General features: G+C 37.8%; 2 protein-coding genes across 2 annotated transcripts in view; both read left to right on the top strand.

The window, feature by feature from the left end:
- The window catches only part of ankrd40 (ankyrin repeat domain 40), an 8,596-nt gene extending 6,585 nt beyond the window's left edge, over window positions 1-2,011 (top strand). Inside the window, exon 5 of the mRNA XM_015384965.1 lies at window positions 1,591-2,011. Coding sequence (XP_015240451.1) covers window positions 1,591-1,734 — 144 coding nt within the window. The 3' untranslated portion in view covers window positions 1,735-2,011. The remainder of the gene's footprint in view (window positions 1-1,590) is intronic.
- Window positions 2,012-13,233: 11,222 nt separating this feature from the next.
- On the top strand, window positions 13,234-17,986 carry LOC107091177 (WAP, Kazal, immunoglobulin, Kunitz and NTR domain-containing protein 2-like). Its single transcript, XM_015384964.1, has 3 exons — window positions 13,234-13,701; window positions 14,609-14,925; window positions 16,056-17,986. Exons 1-3 carry the CDS (start codon window positions 13,489-13,491, stop codon window positions 17,251-17,253), a joined length of 1,728 nt encoding a protein of 575 aa, XP_015240450.1. The 5' UTR covers window positions 13,234-13,488; the 3' UTR covers window positions 17,254-17,986.
- The last annotated feature ends 2,231 nt before the right edge of the window (window positions 17,987-20,217 follow it).

Genomic DNA, 20,217 nt, shown 5'->3' with positions numbered 1-20,217 from the left:
GGCTACATGAGTTTTAAAATATCGGCATATCGGATATCGGCCAAAATCCCAATATCATGCATCCCTAAAAATCACTGATTTCATTGTTCATAAGTTTTAAGTGAAAATCAAATTCTCTTAGATTTTCATTTAGAAAAATCTAATTCAGATCAAAAGGACACATAACTTTAGGTTATATCCTATTAGATTATATTATTCATTCTTTTTCTTCTATTAGGTGCATTTTTGTTTACATTTTCATAAGTCAGAGCAACCATCACCTTTTCTCTGTCTTAGTCAGAACCATTCATGGCACAGGAATAAATCAACATACAACATAATCCTGCAGAAATGAAGCTAATCTCTCTGTGTGGCTGTTGTGGAAATAGAGAATTTGGTTTGACTAAAACCTGTGCACATTTTACTTCTACTGAGTCAGACCATGTTTGGATCCTTTCTCTCTCTCTGGATTTGCTTAAGTTTTCATCTCCAGGTCCTTCCATAACTTTATGGAACATGGTGACAGCAGGAAATAAACAAAAAGAGAACCGTCCTGTTTTTAAACAACCACAGGCCTGATAATAAACGTTTTGTTTTCCCAGTCCTGACGCCGACATAGGAAAAGGTAGTTGCTGCTGAGTTTTTTTTTTTCTTTTACAACGATAATTTTCGGTTGACATATTTAAGGTTGGTTCTAATTTGAACAGAAATTATTATAATGTCACTAAAACAATCATCTTTTAGTGAAAGCCCACCAGGCTGACATTATTTCCCTCTTTAAACATTTTCCTATAGATAAAAGTCATGTCAAGAAAGTCAGTCTGTCAGTAAGCATTTTCTTCAAGGCAAGATGTAGAAATGAATCTAATGATAGAGTTGTTTTAGACTCCAAACTGCATGGTATATTTTTAGGTTAAAAATGTGCGTCTTCATCATAAACATTAAATCTTTTCATCCTCACATTTAGATTGAACAGCCTGTCGGGTTATTAATGTTAAATTACTAAGATTTAAAAATGTAACTAAACTAAAAACTAAAGGAACTGTGCTGCAGGTTTGGGATGTTTAAATTTATAGTTTCTTCATTTAACAATTTACAACCTAAAATAGTAGAATGTTTGCAGTGTTTTTATTTTTTATTTTTGGCAATGCATTCAAAATATATTGAAATTATGTTTATATTAATCATCTTTGCTGAAGGTTGCTTGATAAAGATAATAGTTTTAAATTCAACAGTAAATGGGGATTACATGATTTTCCTCATTTATATATAAAAACATATTTTCCAAACTTTTATTTGAATGAAAAAGTTAATAGTGAAAGACTGGCTGCTTTCTAATGTGTTTGTAGTTGTTTAGGGAGTTTTCTGTTTTTTTTTTTAAATGTTTTATTCACTATTGTTGAGCATCACTTTGAGTGGTGGGCTGTTCAGTTGTTTTTTTTTTTTTTGCTGTCAACAGTGATACATCATACAATGCTTTAGTGTGTAAATCCAATGCCCCAACATTTTTAGCTTTTTGAAGATTTAAATAATTTTCAAAAGACCATTTAAGTTATACAAGTTAAATTGGTGGTAGAATTTTGTGCATTTGACTTTGTCTTTCCTATCCAGGACAAGGACGTGGCTCGGCTGCAGGACTTTCAGGAGCTGGAGGTTGTACTGGAGAAAACAGAAGGCCTGTCCCTTTTCTCTGGAACCGGGAGCCTAACAGACAGACCCTGCCACAACATGAAGGCTTCTCGCCTCACTTACTGAAATCCACCATGACCCTGACGGCTCTCAGTGATAGGCTTCTGTAGCTTCCCTCAAGCAACCTCAGATAGTGACCCTGACCAGCACCTTTGTTCCAGCTTTGTTCCAGCTTTGATGTTTTACCAATATTCCTGCTGGGATTTGTTTGTTCTACTGTAGCTATTGTCCTCCTTCTGTCCTTTTCTGGGCCTTCTGCTGCTTTAGTGTACCCAAATCAATTCGAAGCAAAACCTGGTGCATGGTATCTTCGGAATATATGTGCAAAGTGTTGCACCCCCTTGTTTTTTAAATGCTCTTCAACTGCACCTTGTGCCAAGGCCCGAGTGGGTCAATTGAGGGGACGCTGACGTGTCTTCCTAACGGGCTGAACTCTGCAATCGCCTTATAAGGACAAGTTTCTACTCTGGCTGTGAGCTTAAGAACTGGCTAAGAGAACATCAGGAAGGATTGACACAACTTTTTCTAATCAGATCATCATCAGATGATCACGGTTCATCACAGTTACAGCACAGTGGAGCAGATAGCAACTTTAGGTTCTAAAAAAGCGATCTATGGAAGGATGTGAAATAGTTTTGGTTGTGAAAACACACTCCTCTCATAAGCCGTAGTGTCTTCTCACAGACGTTATCTGTTATTAGCCAAATTAGAGCAAAGTTTATCTCATCTCCTTTAACATTTAAGTATGGGTGGTGCATTTGTTGGCTGCAAATCAAACTCTGTTTTTACATGTATCCTCGTGGATAGAGACATTTTAGATAAAGAGATTTATAAAATCATAAAGCTGTGCACTGTGGTAAAATTTTCTCGCACATAAACACTACATAGCTTTTTTTTTACCTTATTTTCAGCAGCCATCTAATGTGAAGAGTAATATTAAAGTCTTGTTGGTCTTTGATGGCAGATCAGAGCCATATCTAGTGGCAAAGCTGGTGTTGTGAGGTTCCAACTTAAATGTTTGTAATCAAGCCTTTGTGTTAAACATTTGCAATTGCTGTCCACTTCGAGAATCGAGACCAAAAAAAAAGAAAAACTGAACCAGCCAGCAAAGACATCAATTTCACTAACGTGTCACTGCTTTAGAGGAGAATGTAGCTTTGTTTTATTTTTTTTTCTTTCCGATGGAAAGGAAAAATGGAGAGATAAGTCGTTTTAATGTAATAGTTAAAGACCAGAATATTATATTACAAGGCTACGGTTTGCTATTCAAAGCCACAGTGTGATTCCTTTTTCTTTAAATTATTATTTGGAAAATAACATTTGCCTTTGACACTTTTTTATAGCTTGACAATTTAAAAAAAATAACTCTGACTAAAATACGTATTTTCTGCAGAGGCTTATGTTAGGTGGCGGTGTCGTCTACGCTGCTTATGTTAACATTTTACTGGGACTCCTCGATGAAGTAGACACTAAACATGTCTTACAATCAAAGTCTTACCTTATGGTGAGAGTTTTATGCTCTGAGTATACTTGAGCCTCTAACTCCTTTTAATTTGGTTTTAGGTAATGTGTGAGTGTTTTAACCAGGTTAGGCACTGGTAAGGTACCTGCTTAAAAAAAAAAAAAATCTGTTGTCCACGGGTTTCCCCACCGATGATGGAAAATTACTGAAAGGCTTTTTCTGAAGTGCAATGCGAAGGAAGAGGAATTTCTTTCAGTCAAAAGAGCAGGACAACCTAAGGAGTCGTGCCTTGAGTGATGACGAACTGAAGCTTGAAACAATGAAGCAGATGTAAACCCAGACAGACATTGTTCCCTGAGTGAAGTTTGTGAAAAGGGATGCCTATGTTTGTATTTGTTGGATTCCCATTGTTTGAAAACCAGAGAACAGTTTGAATTTATTGGAGTCCAGTGAAAGGTTCTCTTTTGAACAAAAACTAAGACGATGATCTCAATTTGCCCACCGGACTGGGGGAAATACCTATGCATCCAGAGTGATATTTTTATATGCAGTAGGACCTGTATACATGTACCTGTGTACAAATAATCTAACAATAGGCACTGTTATAATGGTGTTTTTGTTCTGGAAACTTCTAACTGTTCTTTGATAAAGCATGTTAAATGAAGCACTTTTTCCTCATCCTTCATGTTGAATCAACCATGTCTCTGTTTTCATGCTGCTAAGTCATTGTATAACATCGTATAGAATGCTTCTGTTTTTTCTTATAGCTTGTTTTTTCCCCTTCTATTCTACCAGAAGATCTAGTTTATATTCGAATAACTCTTTACAAAGTGCTATATTTTTACAGCACTACAGAGTTTTAGTTAAATAAGGACACAGTTCTTGAACAGCTGGCTGGAGATTAACGGCATGCATTTGCATAGCAAACCACTGTTGTGTTATTATGTAATGATCTTACAGAACATGAGGTTTTGTTATGTTCCATCTCTGATTTAAATTACACAAACACCTCCTTTACAGTCACATAGTCACTGCTCTATTTGTGTTCAATGGGTGACCAGATGTCCAGGCACTGCAGTCTGCAGGGCACAAATAATACAAAATCTACACAGAGGACCCAAAATCTTCCCTCATGAAAAACTCTGGGTCCACCGGCCTTGCTGTGTGCTGTTGCATGTCTAGACTAAGCTGGGGGATAAGCTGAGTCCTGCTGAGACTGGACGTGTCCCTCTCCTTTGTTTTGAAATGAGAAACTTGTAATAAGCTTAACATGACTGGCCATAACACCTTCATTGTCTTCACACACCTCCAAGACAGGCGGGATCCTCAAGAGCATATTAGAACTGGAGGCACAATGTGACATTAGCGCCAAATACATGTTTCTGTCCATGTGTGGGCCATTCTAAGAATATAAACCTACTTATTGCAGAAAATTAAGCTTGAATAAAAAATCTATCAATTTGGACTATGCTTTATACAAGAAAACTATAATTTTGAGAAAAATATTTAGATCTATATATGTCATATAACTGGATTAACTTTAAGGAAAAAGAAAAAAAAACTTTTGTCGACACAATTTGACGAATTCATTCGAAAAGCAGCAGATAATAATAGGGAATGAAGGGGTCATTTTTACAATGTCCAAGTAAACATTTCTTTAGCCTTGGAAGTGGAGCACTTTGTGTCAAGAGAGACCAAACCGCACAAAGGTTTGAAAAAACAAGATAGACTAGAAGTGGTCTAGCCCTAAAACTACATGTAGTTTCAAAACTAGACCACTTCACATTTCTATTATAGATAGGGCTAAAGCATTCTTCCTAGTCATAATTACGATACTCCTAGTCAGAATCATATTTTAGATATCACTAATTACATTTCTACCAGTAGAAATTAAAATTTAAGTTCTCTGGAATCAAATTTATACTAGTAAGACCTACATTTAAGATGTCTACGAATCTTTACTTATTTTAGGTGGTCATTTTAACATATATTTGTTTGTATTTCAGATATCTTTAATGTAATTTCAGATATTTGAACTGTAATTCTTACTAGGACAAATGACGTCACTTTTCCCCATTTATGTGTATTGGGCCGGTACTTTGAGATATCCGAAATGACATTACTCCTGCATGAAATAAACATTCTGGATGTCTACAAATTAATTTCAGATATCTATAAATCTTTACTTATTTTAGTTGGCCGTTTTATTATACATTTGTTTGTATTTCAGATATATTTAATAGTATTATTCCTATCTAAAATAAACATTTCAGATATCTGAAATGTAATTCTTACTAGGACAAATGACGTCACCTTTCCCCGTTCTCGCAATTATGAGATCCTGATCTCAATATAATGAGATTTTATCTCGTAATTACTCATAAGTATAAGACAATATTTCATATTTAGGAGATCAGGAAGGACAGAGGATAAAAGAGAGCACATACAGTTAGTCACAGTCAGTTAGTCAAACATCTATAAAGAAAGGTGGGTTCAGGCTTTGGGAATTGGAAAAAAGCAACAAAAAGACGGAGGGTTTTCAATACATGCGAAATCTGATAAGCATGAGCAAACAAATATAGCATGGAGGGACTACCAAAGGGCTGTGAAAGCTAATAAAACATTGGAAAATATGTTTCACCAGGAACACAGTAAACAGGTAAAAGAAAACCACCAGTATATTAAAATAATTCACAGCTAGACAAAACATAGCATAGAGTGGACACAATGAATCTGAGTAATCAAATAACAGAGGAAATTTCAGGGAAATTCTGGAAACAGTTGCAAATCACAATGCAGTTGTTAAATACAGACTAACAGCCATTCACAACGCAAAGTACACAAGCAAGACGATTCAGAATGAGGTTCTGAATTGTTTAGCAGAAATGGTCCGTTCTGAAATAATTGAAGAAGTAAAAAGCAGTCAGTACTTCATTGCAGATTGGCCTAATTGCAGTGTCTCAAAACAGGAGTATATTTAATTAATTTTATTACATCTTCTTTTTTTTTCATTCTTCTTTCTGTGCCCCCATTCAAAAAAACAGTGGCCCCATCTTGGCGCCAAAGAAATTTTTTACTTAATGTTGTTGATTTGGCCAGCAAAAATTACTGATTCTGATCGGGTGAATGTTGTGCATTTAATGGAAAAAAAGAAGCCCTTGTTTGAGATGGCAAATGAACTGCCAGCAGATTAAGAGGGCAGAGAATTTCCAAAGTGTCTAACCAATTCTACCTCCCACAATGGAGGGGGAAAATTGTTAGAGACCGGCTAATATACAGTAGGTGAAAAAAGGCCGTATTTTTTCTGCCTTGCTTGCTGTTCTTCTATGAAGTGGAGAAAAGATCAACAAGTGCACTAAATTCAGTAGATGTAATGAAAATATCCAACATAAAAAACAAAGAGTTTTATGACAGATTTCCAAGGCATTAAAGAAACTGTGCAAACAAACATTGCTATTGGAACCTGAAACACATTTTCCTGTCTCTACCTGTGACTGGCTGGAAGAGAGCAGGCCTTCAGTAAAATAAAAATAATAAAAAAAACTGCCTGGGCTCTTGGACGACCCAGGAAAGGTTCAATGGTCTGGCAATGCTGTCTATAGAGCATCAGCTTGCCAAGAAATTAGACTTTAAAGACATCATAAATGACTTTACCCCTAAAAAAAGTTCACAGTTTGCCATTTGGAGACCAAGTCTAACCACATTGATGAAGTGAAGTCATCTAGCATTTGTTTTGAGGGCAAAACAAAATAAAAAATTCTGTAAACAGCAGATTATTGAATAAAATAATAGGCAAAGGGGAATGAAGTACGTAGTTAAGTTGATTTTTGTGTCTGCGGGCGGGGGGCGGACTATGCTCGATTAATTAGCTTGATAAGTTATAGAGACGCCGAAAGAGTTTTGGGAACAGACAGCTTTGTGGTCAGTTACAGTATGTCCATCATTTGCCTTTAACTCTGACCTGCTTAATGCTTGAATTTTAACTTTATACAACTTTTTGCTTTGATATAGGCTAAAATTACTTACTTTTAGAGAAGGTAGGGTTTTCTGGTGAAGGGCCTGTCCCATTACACCCCCTACTGACTGTGACTGAGCAGTTGCACTGCAAAAACGATCTAGAAATAAGTAAAAAATTCTTAAATTTACCGTTAAAATAAGATAATTAGATAATATGCACTTGTAATAAGACAATGCAATTGTGTTTTCTTATTTTAAGTGTAAATTGTCTTGTTCCATTGGCAAAATGTCGCTTTTACCTCATCGTTCATGAACAAATGCACTTATTTTAAGAAAAAAATACTTATCTAGATTTAGATTTTTTGCAGTGGTAACTTTTGATGGATAGTTTATCCATGGTGAGTGGTCTCACTTAGGAATGGTTGATGGATGGTTGATGGGACAGGTTTTGTGAATGAAACGGTGCCCAGCTTGAAATAGCCCCTGTGTGTTGCTGAAAGTGTGCATTGATGATCTTCTGCCTCCATTTATCTGTTTACAACAGTTTGTTGAATTCATGGTAATGTGTATTTAAAGACATTTCAATTAGTGGGAAAATTGCAGGGGGGAAATAAAAAAAAAGTCTAATCAACCAAAACTTTCACGACTCCTATGCAATACCTCCGTGTACCCCCTAGGGGTTGCAGACACCCTGTTGAAGACATCCGCTATAAGACATTAAAATTGAACTTGTTGGCTTACATGCACTGGTTTATCTGTAGCATCTCATTACCATGGTGGCAGCATCTTGCTGTGGGGGGTGCTTTAGTTTGTTTGGGTCGAAGCTGACAGGAAGATATATAGAGCAAGTTAATCGAGGAAAACCTTTCCGACACTAAAATATTCGAGGCATGGGAGGGAGGTGGCCTTCCTGCAGGATAGGAAACATGCATACAGGACTACAAAATATAGATTTAGATCAAAGCATGTTTATGTTATGCTTTTTATTTGATCAGAAAAAAAATCAGTGTCTAGAAGGGCAAAGCTGATTGAGAGCACCACAGTAAAAAGAAACAGTTACAGTTTATTGAGTTGTTGGGGTTCAAAAGAAATGCATCGTCATATTTCATTTGTAAAAAAAGAAAAAAACACTGTAGCGTTTTCCTTTTTGTATGCACTGACTTGTGCTGGTCCATCTCCTAAAATCCAGAACCAATATGTCATGGCTTGTGCCTGCAGAATGTCAAAACCCAGCTCAGGGAGCACAGTAGTTTTTTGCATGGTGCTGTAAATTAAAGATCCTTAAACAGATATTTTAACCACATATTATTCCGCATCATGAAACTGCAATAAACTCTGAATATACTTACTGTTTGAGCTGCTGTGGCTCACAAACATGTAAGTCTGCAAGAAAGAAGGTCAAAGTCAAGGTCTGATTTCAGACAATGCATGACTGAAGGCTGACAGAGTGGCCCCTGTGTGGGGTCCTGCATGTAGCTTGATTCAATATGCTACATCCCCTTTAGCCTCAGTGCTGACAATGCTGGGAATGCAGGGTCTTGAGGGGTGAGGGTATAGGGTGGGGGGCCTAACGGTTGTGGGGGACAAGTTGGTGAGCATAAAGTGAAAACACAGCTTGACTGTTTGCACATTTGAAACCAATTAAACGTGTATGTTTGTGAGCATGTCCACTTTCCTGTAACAGAATATTAGTAATAATTAGTGATTTGAATTAGCTGCAAGATAAATAGACGTCACCATCTTTGCTGTAGTTCCCATATTTCCTTTTAATATCCATAGATGTGTAGTCTGTTTAAATGTAAATTTCCTCACAGACAACAGGGACCAGACAGAGACGGCAGGGTTTGGTCTGAACAGCTCTGGGCCTCATTAGACGCAGCAGGGGATCGGCTTGGGAAGCACAGAATCCATATCTTCAACTGTAACCCTTCATAAACGCACTAACAAGTTTTTAACTTAAAAACATTAACATACATTTAAATGTCTTTTCCATCCTCTCACTGGTTTCCGTCATAGTATCTTTCATGCTATGTTTAAGACTATAAAACAATTTGTTATATCAGTAAATACAAAATGCTTTTCTCCAATAAGGATAACAAATATTAAAGAGCAATGCTGCAAACGTGCTAACTACAGATATCAACAATTTAGAAGTTTGGGTTTTTTTTTTTACCTGGCAATGAGTCAGAATGGTTTTAATTTTATCTACACTTGAGAGATTCTGAGCACAAACAGGCTGTTTATGATAACACCTCATCAACTCAGTAGGATTTAACTCTAAAACAAAGCTAAGCCAAGTCTGAAACTGTATATCTATCTATTGTCAAACCAGATTTAACCTGTTCAGAGGAAAACTGCCTGTATGCTTTGGATCATTCCCTTTGCATAACCCAGCATACTTAGATTCAGGACACAAACTGGTGACCAGTCATTCTCCTTGGAGATTTTCTTGTAGAGAGCAGAATTGTTGTTTCATTCGGTTACAGGGAGTTAGAAAATCCCTTTACTGTCCCACAATGGGGAAATGTTGGCGTTTACAGCGGCAAAGGTTATAGTAGAAGTGGTCACACAATGTGCACCTTAGAAAAGTGTGTAAAAATAACTGGTAGGAAAATAAAACAACAATAGTATTGTACTTTACAGTGTTTTTTTTTAAATAATATAATACTCTGTATCTGGAGAGTAAAAAAAAATCAATAACAGCTGTGCACATATTTTACAGTAATTGATATGGTGAAAAAAAAGGCAACACCAGAGATGTGCAAAGAAAAAAAAAATAAATGACAGCAGCATGTTATTTAAGTGACTAAGACAGAAACTGCAAAAATCAGCATGAACATAACTTATTGAGGTTGTTGGGAACAGTGGTGGTTATAAAGTCTTAAAGCTGCCGGGAGGAAGGATCTGTGATAACGCTCTCTGGTGCATTTAGGGTGCAGCAGTAGAGTTGGGTGTGTATGAGCTTTTACTTTGATTTCTCTTTGTTCATTTATTTTATTTTTCTTTGCAATCTACCCATGGTTGCCATTTTTGGTCAGTCTCATTCAATCAAGTGAGGCCTGCAGATGATGTTGTCGGTGTGACGACCCACTGAGTGAGACTGATGTAATCTCCCATGTGACACTTCCTGCCTTTGGTCCTATTCTGCCTTAGGAGCCATTTTAGAGGGTCAGGACTCTTGGGAAGGTTAAATGCTGTTCCATGTTTTTCTTTTTGTGGATAATAGCTTTCAGAGAGAATTTGCTGAAAACCCAAATATATTTTTTACCCCTTAAAGACTGACAGAGACCATTGACTATATTTTTATTTAGGTGCTATTTAAATTATTACTTGATTCTTAAGCTCCAGTTGTTATTAGACCTGGATTTATCTTGTGAAATTGAACTCACTTTTGTTTCTTAATAGGGTCAGCATTTTTTCTTCCCTAATACAAATACATATTTAAAATGAGCCTTTAAGATAATCTTATCTGTTATACTGTACATTTATAAAAAAAGTTTTTTTTAAACATATTTATCTTTTGTTTTGTTTAAAAAAAAAAAAAAAAAGCTGAGGGCTTCACCACCAGCTGTTTGTTTTGAAGCTTTCTCTTCCCGGAATCACTTTTTGTGGAACAACACCGCTATTAACAGCATGACTTCAAGTTGTCTGCACTACTTGTGACTCCTTGCATGTCAATATTGTGCTATCAGCAGATGGTGTCTGTAGTACTATAGGCTACTTTTATACTTAAAGTTGATGCTTTCTGTAGCAGGTTTCAATGAAATCAGACAAACTTCAGAAATAAAATGCAGCTGTACTGCATAGCCACTAAAAATGGATAAATTAGCAATGTGTTTCTGTTCACATACAAATGTACTACTGTGTATGGAAATCTATCATTGTCAAAAATCCTGCTCTTGTGGTAATAGTGTAAGTGGTATAGGTTTCAAGTATTTCAAGTAAGGACACTGCAATATTTACCATGCTTTACGCTAATACAGAGTGACAATTTTGTTTTGTTGCTCAATCATCTTGTTTAAAAGGGGCAAAACCAACATCTTCTCTGCAATGCTAAACACCACTGACTGACATGAAAAATGCATTTCTTAAAAGGATTTTTAGGACACTTAAAGGTGTTTTACTTATTGGAAAGAATAGTTCCATGTTTGCTTGTTTTTGTTTTTTCAGGCATATTGAAACTGAGGAACTAAAGTCTACCATAAATCCATCCATTTGGGTTTGCATATAACTATGTAGGTATAATGCTGCATTTGACTTTCCTTGCATATCCTTGCTTAGAGCTATAAGCAACATCACACCCTTCTTTGAGACTTGAAGTTGGAAAGCTAATTTGTTGTTTCTATTTTTCTCTCTATTGATTGGATGAGATACAAACCCTCAGAGGAGGTTACCTGTTTCAATCATTTCATTTAAAGGGCAACATACATTACGTTATGTACGGGTGCAGACATATTTGATGTTGAACTCTGGAATGCGTGACCAGGTCCTAGTTGAATGATCAACATATTGGGGGTTATTTTTTGTTTGTTTGTTTTAAGTCTAGAGGCTTCGAAATTCTGAATCTTAAAAATCAAAATTACACCCTAAGTATAGCGTAGTAAACTAGCCCCACCCACCAGCGGCCAAAATCATTTTTGCCTATGAGTTTGGTCTAGCTTCATCAATGCCCCAGGCCCTAGACCTGGCAGGCCAATCACAACGCAGAGATCTGTTTTTAATTTTTGGATGCAAAGCGGACGGGGTTTTGAGGGCGTGACGACAAAGCACTGCGGCAACAGCAGCTTTCAATGGAGCGCTCTATTGAAAGTTAAAAGTTCTCTTTTCTGTTGCTGTTGTTAAATAAAATATGTATGAGGCGAGAATATTATACTTTTTCCATTTACCGATTTAATGCTTAAAAAAAAGAAAAAGATTTCCGAAGTTGAGAGGACCGCGGAACCAGTGCACCTCCAACGCTAATGGCAGCCAGGGCTAACTGCAGCCCGTCTGCAGCGACCCTCTCTCAGCATAGTTGCGTTTGAAGGACTGCTGGCTCTGATGGCGATTTTTGACTCAGCTTTGGAATCAGTTTTGCAAGGAATAGACTTGGGGTTTTCGTTGAAACGTGAGCAGGAAGAGGCTCTACGCTCATTCATTTTTAAGAAGGACGTATTCGCCGTTTCACCAACAGGCTGTTTGTTTACACTCCACCACCAGCTTTCTGTTGTGCTTACTTCGTCACAGTCAGTTGCACTCATTGGTCAGAGCGCTGGCCAATAGGCACAGACATGGGCCTTTTCTCAATATGCGTTCATGAGCGTTCCCTAGTGCTTGTGAAACATCATCAGCCTCAGCCCGAGCACTTTTCCAATTGCAGAGAACGCCAGACCGAGAATGTTCTCGCCCATGGTTTGAGAAACAACGGGTTGTTCTCATCAACAATCTTCCAATGCCTCATTCATCGGGGCCAGACTAAATTACACATTTAATCTCACATTTAGTCTGGTTTAACAGGCCACCCTAAGTATGGACTTGCAACATTCTGGACTCAAGTATGCCAGTGATCAGGGGCTGAGCAGGTCTTTGGTCTATGCAAGAGGGCGTGTTCTCATAAAAGACAATAAAGGGATGTCTGATACATAGCATGACAAATAAGATCCAAATGAATGTCTTAACATTTTATTAAATTGAAATACAATAGTGGATTGAGTTTGGAGCCATCTGCTGGAGACATGTTCTCCTCTCCACCTTTTCTCTGCTCTCTTTTTTGTATTTATCAAACAACGAGAAATAGAGCCTTTAAATTATTTTTAAGGAATTGATTAAGGATGAAATCTAAAATAATATAATAATCACTCATCTGTTGTGAAGATATAAAAAAATGTGTTATAAGTTTTTAATTAAAAAAAGCGACAAAAATAAAAAGTTGGTAAAAACTTTTAATTAGTTTATATTATTCTAATAGTGTAGTTTTTATTTAAACGCCGTTTCTATCACGTTGAATGTAACATTCTAAGATGTTTGTTTTTTTTTCTATTTAAATATTCCCTTTTTCTCCAAGGACTTTGCCTGCTAAGGGTTAAGGCTGCAGTGTTAAAAAAAGGCAAACTGTTGGCGGACTTTTTTCTTTTTTTAATGAAGTTGATCATGACTGTAACTCAGCTGGGGTTTTCTGTGCAAGCAGACAGGCCACTGTAATTCATGTAGTCATTAGGGGGGTTCGCTCAGTCCTAAACTGAACCCTCTCTGCACGCTGGAGCAACAAGTGAACCCGAAAACTCTGCAGATCGGCTCCAAACTTGCTACATTACCCACGATACCCACATTTCAGATTAATTCAACCGATTTCAGATAGTTTTAAGCGTTTTTCTCGTCTTTGCATTTTTGCAAGACCAAGATTGAGGACTTCCACTATCGAGATGTGGTGGATGCTGTTTCCCCGATGGATCTGGTTTGTTCTTGGACATTGTTGGACTGTATTCCTCTGTGGGGACTACCGTGTGACAGCGATGCCTATGATGTCCGTGGCAAAGGTGGTGTACTCCCACGCAGGTCTGTGTCCCAATGATCTGAACCCGAACCTGTGGGTGGATGCGATGAGCACCTGCATGCGAGAGTGCGAATCCGACCAGGTGAGCGCGCCCGTGTTGCAGAGCGCTTCATGAGTAATAATCTCTTTAGAAGAGCTGACGGTAGTTGAGATTAGAATAGCAAACGTGAATCAAAATAATGTAAAGACGAAAGAAAATGCATATTCTATCCAAAGATTTCGAAATAAATTACATTTTAGACTTACTATAATCAGGTTCACATGCTGAAAGCTACTTAGTTATTGCTTCATTACCAAATCTGCTTGTATAATTAACACCATGAAAAGTGTTTCTTTTAGTTTTAACAAAATAACTATATATATATATATATATATATATATATATATATATATATATATATATATATATATATATATACTTAATGATGAAAGTTGGTTGGGACACTCTTAGGGTGGGGGCTGATGGACCTTCAGTTACTGGACACAAACGCTTTCAAAAGGGTTTTTATTTTCCAAAAATGAGCTCAAACATATTTATTCAATGCTTTCCTATTGTTGTCCTATTTATACAATATTATAGGTATTTGGGCATTAATGTAGGCCTATATAAAAAAAGGGTGAATAACAGCCAATTCTGATGCCAACAGCAATATATCATGCCTCCCTAGTATGCACACAATTTTAGTTTCATCCATCCATTAACGCATTCAGAAAAATTTGGATTGATTGATGGATTTTTATCCTTTCAGCTACATTAGTAAATGTCCTCCTTCAAACGCAGCAAAATCTAATTTAGAAATTTGGTGGGGACTGTCGCCACCAAGCCAAAGTTGGTGGGGACATGTCCACACCAGTCCTTCAGAAAGTTGCGCCTGTGATATATATCCATCCATCAATCCATTTTCTGACACGCTTTTGCAGCATCATTACCAGAGGTGGCATAAAAAAAAAAAGTCATCCAAAACCTGTGTTTTCTTTTTTAACTTCAGGACTGCGAGGCATTTGAAAAATGTTGCCCTAACGTTTGCGGCAACAAGAGCTGTGTGGCAGCACGCTATATAGACATCAAGGGCAACAAGGGCCCCATTGGAATGCCAAAGGGCGCCACCTGTGACAAGTTCATGTGCACCCAGCAAGGCTCTGAGTGCGACATCTGGGATGGCCAGCCTGTTTGTAAGTGCAGAGACCGCTGTGAGCGGGAGCCCCACTTCACGTGTGCGTCTGACGGCATGACTTATTATAACAAGTGCTACATGGACGCAGAGGCCTGCTCCAAGGGTGTCTCAATCACTGAGGTCATCTGCAGGTAACATGTTAAGTATTTTAAATGTCTTCTCTTTTACATTTGTCACTTTGCATTCAAAAAATTTAGTGTTTTGCAAAATTTTATGTGACAGAAAAACAAATGAATTTGATCATTTAATTTCTAAATACAATCCTCCTTCCAGAGGCTTCTTCAGACCCACTGAAACACAGACATCTACAGGAGATCCTACCTGCCCACAGCTATAACCATCATAGTGTGGCCTTTGTTTGACAAAAAAACAACAAAAAAAAAAAAAAAACACCATAATGACTTACCACAACATGTAAAAGCCCTCGATAACGCATTGTTGCAATCATCTGGATTTTAATATTAGTGCATCATGGAGGCTTATGTCTGGTAGTGAAGAAGAAGGTATTTAGAATATTACATCAAATTATAATCACATCCTTATTCTAAAATATTAAAGGTGTGGAATAAATGCAAACCTACCAGACAATGGCTCTCCACCTGAAGTGCCCACACCTCATGAGTTTGTTTACAAGATAACTAATAGTCATGTCAAACTGACCCCGCACAAAACAGTGTGAGGAGGAATGTCATTGTCATAAGACACTATCTTCATGGTGACACATAGTGATGATATGTTGAAGTGGTCAATTTCTTTAACGGAAGCAGAAAACTTCTAAGTATTGAATGGGAAATGGAGAAAATAGGAAGGACATCAAGCTGCAGTGGAATAAATTAGACCAAAGTGTATGAGTAAAAGCATTTGATTTGCAGTTTACAGTGATTCTCCATTCAATCCGACTCAGCTGCTGCTGTTTTGTGAGGAAAAAATATCAAAAATTTCTGTCTCTAGATTTGGAAAGCTGTTTGAGATGTACGCCAAAAGACCTGTACATATAATCTGACCATTAGGGCTTCTTCAGAGACTCAAGCATCTGGAAACAAATGTATAACTATCTTTCTCAGTTATGCTGATTTATGAGAAATATTAAACCCACACATCCTTATATTTCTCCACAAAATGATGCACTTCTTTGTGTTAGTCTAATACACAAATCCCAACAAAACCTAAAACAAAATCTTTAAGGAGGGTATGAATATCTTTCCCAAAAACTGTAAATATATTCTTTGTATTTTTATTATCTCCTTTAATATACCAACAGGTATCACCTGTCCTGGCCAAACACAAGTCCAATCCCTGTGGAGACCACGTTACATCCCACTACCGCCCTTCAAACCACCATTCCAACTGACATACAGCTTCCTGCCATACACAATGGACCAATCAAACAGACTGTGTTTGTGGGTGAGACGGCCAGCTTCCTGTGTGAGGTGTCCGGGAAGCCACAACCAGAAATTACCTGGGAGAAACAAATGAAAGGCAAGGACAATGTAATAATGAGACCCAATCATGTACGAGGTAACATTGTGGTAACCAACATTGGCCAGCTGGTCATATACAACGCCCAAGTTGATGATGCCGGAATCTACACATGCACGGCTAGAAATGTCGGGGGAAGTGTGTCATCACACTTCCCCTTGGCGGTGCTCAAGAAAGAATCGAGGGGTAAAAATGCAGAGGGGAATAATACTAACCTCCCATTCCCAGCGGCAGAATGCCTCAAGGGTCCCGACACAGATGACTGCGGAGAAGAAAGCATAAGCTGGTACTACGAGCCGAAGAGAAACAACTGCTTCACCTTTACCTACAGCAATTGCAATAAAAACCTAAACCATTTTGATTCCTATGAAGCATGCATGCTATCCTGTGGGGGGGAGCTGGCAGCCCCCTGCAGCCTGCCAAGCCTACAGGGTCCCTGCAAGGCTTATGAGCCCCGTTGGGCTTATAGCACCACCCTTAAAAAGTGCCAGTCTTTTGTGTATGGGGGCTGTGGAGGAAATGAGAACAACTTTGTGTCTAAAGAAGCCTGTGAAGAGATGTGCCCCTTTCCAAAAAACCACAACTGCAAGGCATGCAAGCCTCGAGGTAAAATGGTCTCCAGCTTCTGCAAGAGTGACTTTGTGATCCTCGGCCGTGTAACTGAGCTGACAGAAGAGCAAGAATCAGGGCATGCATTGGTGACCGTAGAGGAGATCTTGAAGGATGAGAAAATGGGTCTAAGGTTCTTTGGCAAGGAACCGTTGGAAGTCACCCTTCTGAACATGGACTGGAACTGCCCCTGTCCTAACATCACCATATCTGACGGGCAGCTGATCATCATGGGAGATGTTCACAACGGGATGGCCGTCCTGCAGCCTGACAGCTTTGTGGGTACATCCAGTACTCGCAGAATCAGAAAGCTAAGAGAGGTTGTTCAGAAGAAAACCTGCGATTTCCTCAAAGATTTCTCTGCAGCCTGATATAATACCAGCAGTACAGCTCCTCTGTTTTTATTTTTCAAATTACTTAAAGCTCCTGTGACCTCACAAGTCTGCATGGCAGCCAGTTATGTTGCATTTCAAATGTGTTTTTTTTTGTCAAATTTTCGTCAACAGATCTTAGAAAAAATGTTATAAAAAGTATTTACCCTGAGCAAAGTATTTAATATTTTACCTTAACAAATCTTTTGTACACTAATATTATTTGTTTAGTAATATTTTTAATACGGAAAGCTTATCTTTTGTTCTGATGAGTATCTTAGGTCTTCACTGTGTGACAGCTGTCTTTAGCACATAAAAGGATCGTTTGAGTTTATTGACGTGTGCAGGCTGTGAAGAGATTAGGAATGGTATTTTACCTGCTATACATGACTCTCTCCTAATATGGTTTAAGAGTTCATAAAATAGTATTTCTGCAGACTGCCATGCTATAGACTGCTAAAACATTTTAGTAAAACAATGACTGCTCTTAACCTCTTCATACAGAACAACCAAACTACCAACTTAAGGGGATAGTTAAGGATTTTTGAAAAGAGGTCCTAATAAAAAGTCAATGGCAGTTAGCACCTTACCTTCTATAAACTCATTTAATTCAAATCTAGATAAATATCATCTGATTTTGGCCCAAATAAAAATGAGGTTCTAGTTTATTAAATCAGTTCCAGTGTTGTAAAAAAAAATGTAATGGAAGCACTTTTTAATTAATTTTTCGTCTATAGTCGAAATAGTCGAAAGTAGAAAACTCCTATACTGTCTTCATTCAGTCGATCCCAAAGACTTATGATAACAGCTCATAGAAGAGGGGTTAAAATAACATCAAGGTAAGAACCTCTGGAAACATTAAAGTTCAAAAGCATTGTGATAGTGTATGCTATTTCATGAACATTTAAACTAAGGTATCTACCAAATGAATAGTGCAGCAGCATATAATTGAATAGGTGTAGAAATTTCGTTGACTCTCCTAATATGTTTACCTTTAAGAACTCTTTACTTTTATATCCGGAAGCTACTCTGACAGGATGCTTTAAATGTCCTGCCTCTGGTATGCAGATCACTGGTGACATACCGCCTCCTACCTCCATTTTCTGTGTTAATAATCAGCTTCTGTTTGTCATACTCCAGATTGACAATATTTCGAAATTGCTTAAAAAACACTGGGACTAATTTTGTGACTGTAGTTGTCTTATAACAGGAAGAAGCTACTTAAGTGAGGGTCCCTATTATTCTAGACAATAGTCTTTAGGACCACCTTGTCTAGATTCATACTGTATGTAGATGCTATAAAAGTTGCTTACTATGCATTAAGGACATGCTAGTGAGATAAAGGGTTATTAATAAGTATGGATAGCATTCTTTAAGACAGTAGTGGTCCACTTTAGGGCACCTAAAGTGAAATAATGCTGCAATCGTGCCCCTTTTGACATAGACATAGTCTTGATATAGACTGTGTAGAAGAAATTGTAAACTAATCTGGATCTTAATAAGGATTACACAGGACTTTTTAATGCAGGTAACAAAACCTTAACTCAAAATTCCTGAATTACCCCTTTGAGACCACAGTAATGCAAAACAAAGCCTCAAATATCTGCCAGAATCAAATAAGCTCTTAGGTTCCATTTTTTTGGAATCGTTTTTCATTTACAACACTGAATATGTTCATGGACTTATGTTTGTAATATTTATTATTCCTTTTCTCTATATTCAAGTTGTGTTAAATGAATAAATGCAGTAAAGAGGGATATGAATCTAATTACTTATAGAGCATTTTTTTTTTTACCCTCTATAGACAAGATTAGAAAATAAAAAAGGTTTGGTTTCTGAATTCATTCTCGGTTCTTCATTTCTGTAAACTCCTTCCTCTGCTATAAGGGAAACAATTCAAGTGCTTGGACAAATTACCATAGAGCTTTCTAAAGACAATCTCCCAACCCTGTCCTCCTCCACACTCTTGTATTTAACACTGAAACACTCAGGCTCTTGTCTAGATTTAAAGTCTAAAGCAGGTCGCATTCCAGCACAGCTGCAGTGGCCTGCCGAGCAGTGTGTGTTGTGTTGTGTCTGGGTCTGGGGCCCTCGCATAGCACACACCCCGTCGGCCATCCATTCGCGTTGTGCGGCCTCTTTCATGTGTAAGAGGCCCGGGTGAAGGGGAAAGGGAGGAGGAGCGGACGCTGGCTGATTCTTTTTCTTTCATTCAGTCTGCAGTTCACATCTGTGTTTAGAAGACATAATAGAAAACAGAGCGTTGAAAAGAACATAAACATAAGGTTGCTGTAAGGGATATCAGTATAGATTCCTACATCTTTTTTATAATAAGTTTTTGCCCAAGAAGATTGGGATGCAACACTAGCATTAATTAATTAAAAATCTGTCTGAAGGACCAGCTTAGCATATATGAAGCATGCACTAACCAAAGCATGATGTCTCCCTTCCCCCCCTGGCGTTATATTGACAAAACCTGTTCTTGAGCTTGTTTCCTCAACCGTTTGCCTCCTTGGAGCGACAGACACCCATACTTGGGGGATGAACTTTGACCCTGCTAATGAAAAAGAGGCCACAGAGAAAAGGGTCACTTTCATTAGAGCTGTTGACAAGTGTTAAGTAACTGGCTGCCCTCCAGACTGAACTCCACACAGCCTCCTTGATGTTCTTCCAATCACAGCTGGCTGCTGATTTCAGTATCAAGTTCACTTGGAGACCACCAACTAGGCAACCTGCCATATAGACTATAATAATACAGCAGTTGCAGGTACAGACAGGGAGCACAGTAAGAGATAAAGAACTGATAAACTTAGAATCCAGAGAGGAAATTCACAAAGTCACAAAAACATTCACAGATTAAAAAACATTAGTTAAAAGAGAGCAATAACAGTAGTTATCCAATATGCAGTCAGTTCGGCAGTAGCCAAGATTAGCATGTAAATATAAAATTGCTTCAAAACCTTG

This window comes from Cyprinodon variegatus, unplaced genomic scaffold (genome assembly GCF_000732505.1).
Source record: "Cyprinodon variegatus isolate N-32 unplaced genomic scaffold, C_variegatus-1.0 Scaffold327, whole genome shotgun sequence".
Classification (NCBI taxonomy): Eukaryota; Metazoa; Chordata; class Actinopteri; order Cyprinodontiformes; family Cyprinodontidae; genus Cyprinodon; species Cyprinodon variegatus.
The sequence above is the reverse complement of the archived record's forward strand: the minus strand, read 5'-3'. Positions and strand labels throughout refer to the sequence as shown.